Below are 2,923 nucleotides of genomic sequence, written 5' to 3'. Positions count from 1 at the left end.
CCGTGATACGGTCGCTACTTATTCGGATAGCGCAGTTACGTACCTTGCAAATAAGGCGTATTTTGCAAAGGGTAAAGTACCTGACCCGGAGACTGCAGTGGAAAATACACGCTACCCATCGATAAGTTTCACCGTCGGTTGCCCGGTTTCCCGGACTGGGGAATCCGCTGCCATAATCCCCGGCGATACCGGCCACTTAATCGTGGCACCAGGGTCCATTACCCCGCATTGTCGGGGGAAGCCGAACGCCAGCAACGTTCGCCCCCTGGAGAACTTTGCTGTGCCAGGCTTACGGCATCACACAGTACCAGGACCAGCCGCGTCTTGCTGGGACGCAGTATTATCTTCATCGGTCTTGGGTCGCGTGTCGCCGCTCCACCAGCTCTGCTGATAGAGCGGAGCCATCAACGAGGGTTGCAAAGAGAGGAGAAAAAAACAAAAAAAAAACGCCGTGAACTGGGAAAAGGCGGAGTCGATGAGTTGGGGCAAGGGCGCCGGCTGTGCATTCATACGGGGGAAGTGCATGGAGAACAACATCACCGCGTACCCCGACATGTTCTGCAACGCCACCAGTGATCTGCTGCGCTGCACATCGGACCGCTGCGCCCTGGGGGACTGCACGCTGGAGCCGCACAGGATTCTCCCGCCGGAGTTCATGTACTTCGACAACCTGTACATCGGCAGCGCGAAGCACGAGATGATGGCGCACTGCCCATTCATCAAGCCGACCGCTGAGACCGCGTGCGAGACGGGCGATGCGTCAGAGATGCCCTGGCAGCGTCGTGGGGCCGCGCTCACGGTGCCTACACGGCACCGGCGTCACATTCAAGGAGCAGCTGGAGGGAGACGACGCCGCGCTGATCGAGGTGGGCGACGTGTGCGTGGAGGTGCGGTGCAGGCCCGGCGACGTCGTGCTGGTGCGCTATATGGGCGAGGCGAAGTGGCGCAAGTGCGCGGAGGGCCAGCAGCTCAACTTGGCGCACGCCGCCCACTTCACCGGCGACCACCTCACATGCCCGCGCTACGACGAGGTCTGCAGCTGCGTCCCGCAGGAGTCCGGCGACGGCGAGCTGGAGATCGTCACCGACCCGGAGGAGGCGCACACTGCCGCCACCAACACCGCCGCTGCTGCCAGAACCCCAAATCCCAAGACCGCCGACGCCGCCAGCCCCGCTGTTGGCGATGAAAAGACTGAACCTTCAACTCTGACAGATCCGGCCCCGGACAGCGGCGATACGCGTAATGACGGCAGCGGCAGCCCTGCGTGGATGGGCGTGCCACTGCTGCTGCTGCTGGCGGTGGCGGCATCGGCCTGCATTTTCGTGCCCTGAGCTCTCGCTGTGTGTGTCTGTGTGTATGCAGGCGATTGCTATCCCTATGAAATGGCGTAGAACCGCGTGGATAAATATCTTACTGGGTGCCGTCTGGTTTCTCTCACTTCCATTGCCTCCACGTTGTGGCAACCGTGTGCGTGAGTGCATTGCACACGCAACAATAATTATCTGCTGCTGCTGCTGCTGCTGCGATCCCGTAGGAAGCGGCACAGCGCACCCTTCTTTGTTTTTGGGCTTCTTTTACTCCCTTTTAATTTGTTTTTGTGTGCTTGTTTGTTTGTCTGACAGGGGATTACGTACAGCACATCCTCCGAGTGAATGCTCTCCTTGCTGTGAGGTGTGACGCTTGCCTCGCGCCATCTTGTCGTCAGTATGCGGCGCACACATGCATCCGCGGACGCCCACAAGGAAGGGACGTGCAAACACAGGAGCAGATGACAAACAGTCACCGGGACCATGTCCGTCTTTCCTTTTTTCTTTGTCTCTGTCTGTGTGTGTGGGTGCCTGTGTGTGAACTTGTTGGGGCCTCTTCATCTTTTTCTTTTACACGGCTCTTTCGTGCCTGATGCGCTGCGTTACGCGGGTCGGAGACCACTTCGGTCTGCCGCATCGCCGCTGCTGCTCCCTTTTGATGCCTCTCTCTCTCTTTCTCTCGGTGTGTGCTCTACCTGCCGCGTGTGTCTCTCTCGGCCCATTGTGCAAACACAGGAAGGTCTTGGCTATACTGAAGATGGCAGCGGTGGTGATGCTCGCACGCCGCCACCTGCTGTGCGTGTTGGCCCTTCTGCTCTGTCACGCATCCCTCTGCGTGGTGGGTGGTAGTCCGGATACATCAAAACTGACGGTTCCAGAAAAGAAACTGAAGGAGATCCCCGAGACGTACATCTACAATATCACCACCGAATCCGTGACGCACTCAGCAGACAAGCAGAAGGTTACGAAGACTACAGAAATCATCTATTTCAGGGTTCCCAATGGGTACGAGCCGAAAATTGTCAAGAACGACCTGCTTGGTTGCACACCAAAACCTGACACTGTGCCACCCAAACCGGCTCTGTCTGAAGAGAACCTCAAATCTCTCTGCAAGCAGATTCGCAAAGTGAAGGTCAGCTCAATTAACCACGTCAAGACGACAACTGAGAACAAGACCCCGGAGTCTCCTGCTGCTGTTCCTGCTCCTGTGCCAGGAGGGACGCCCAACGGGGGAACGGAGAGCCCACCACTCACTGAGGCAGACATTTCCGAACCAGACAACACGGTGAGCGAAAATGATACGGGTACCCACACGGCTCCTCCGGACGCAAAGCCCACAGACACAACGCCCCCAAGCGATAATGCCAACAAGGGTCCTTCTGATGCAGGGACCGGAGCCCCGGATCCTGCGCCTACGCCCAGCAGCGTCGTGCCCAGCGTCGATGCGCGTAATGACGGCAGCGGCAGCCCTGCGTGGGTGGGCGTGCCACTGCTGCTGCTGCTGCTGGCGGTGGCGGCATCGGCCTGCATTTCCATGCACTGAGCTCTCTCTGTGTGTCTGTGAGTATGCATGCGATTGCTATCCCCATGAAATGAGGGGCGCATGGGGGGGGAAA

At 58.5% G+C, this 2,923-nt stretch overlaps 2 protein-coding genes across 2 annotated transcripts; both read left to right on the top strand.

Moving 5' to 3' along the window:
- Positions 1 to 755: 755 nt before the first annotated feature.
- DQ04_05571050 (putative surface protease GP63, putative,metallopeptidase) lies at positions 756 to 1,331 on the top strand (the record flags this gene model as incomplete). The annotated part of the gene is made up of 1 exon (XM_009314264.1): positions 756 to 1,331. The coding sequence occupies one exon, from the start codon at positions 756 to 758 to the stop codon at positions 1,329 to 1,331; it is 576 nt and encodes a 191-aa protein (XP_009312539.1).
- A 733-nt stretch (positions 1,332 to 2,064) lies between these two features.
- Positions 2,065 to 2,850, top strand: DQ04_05571040 (hypothetical protein; the record flags this gene model as incomplete). Its single annotated transcript, XM_009314263.1, has 1 exon — positions 2,065 to 2,850. The coding sequence occupies one exon, from the start codon at positions 2,065 to 2,067 to the stop codon at positions 2,848 to 2,850; it is 786 nt and encodes a 261-aa protein (XP_009312538.1).
- Between the last annotated feature and the right edge of the window lie 73 nt (positions 2,851 to 2,923).

The sequence above is a fragment of the Trypanosoma grayi genome (genome assembly GCF_000691245.1).
Source record: "Trypanosoma grayi strain ANR4 Tgr_557_V1, whole genome shotgun sequence".
NCBI lineage: Eukaryota > Euglenozoa > Kinetoplastea > Trypanosomatida > Trypanosomatidae > Trypanosoma > Trypanosoma grayi.
Note: the sequence above shows the minus strand (reverse complement) of the source record. Positions and strands in the feature narration are given on the sequence as shown.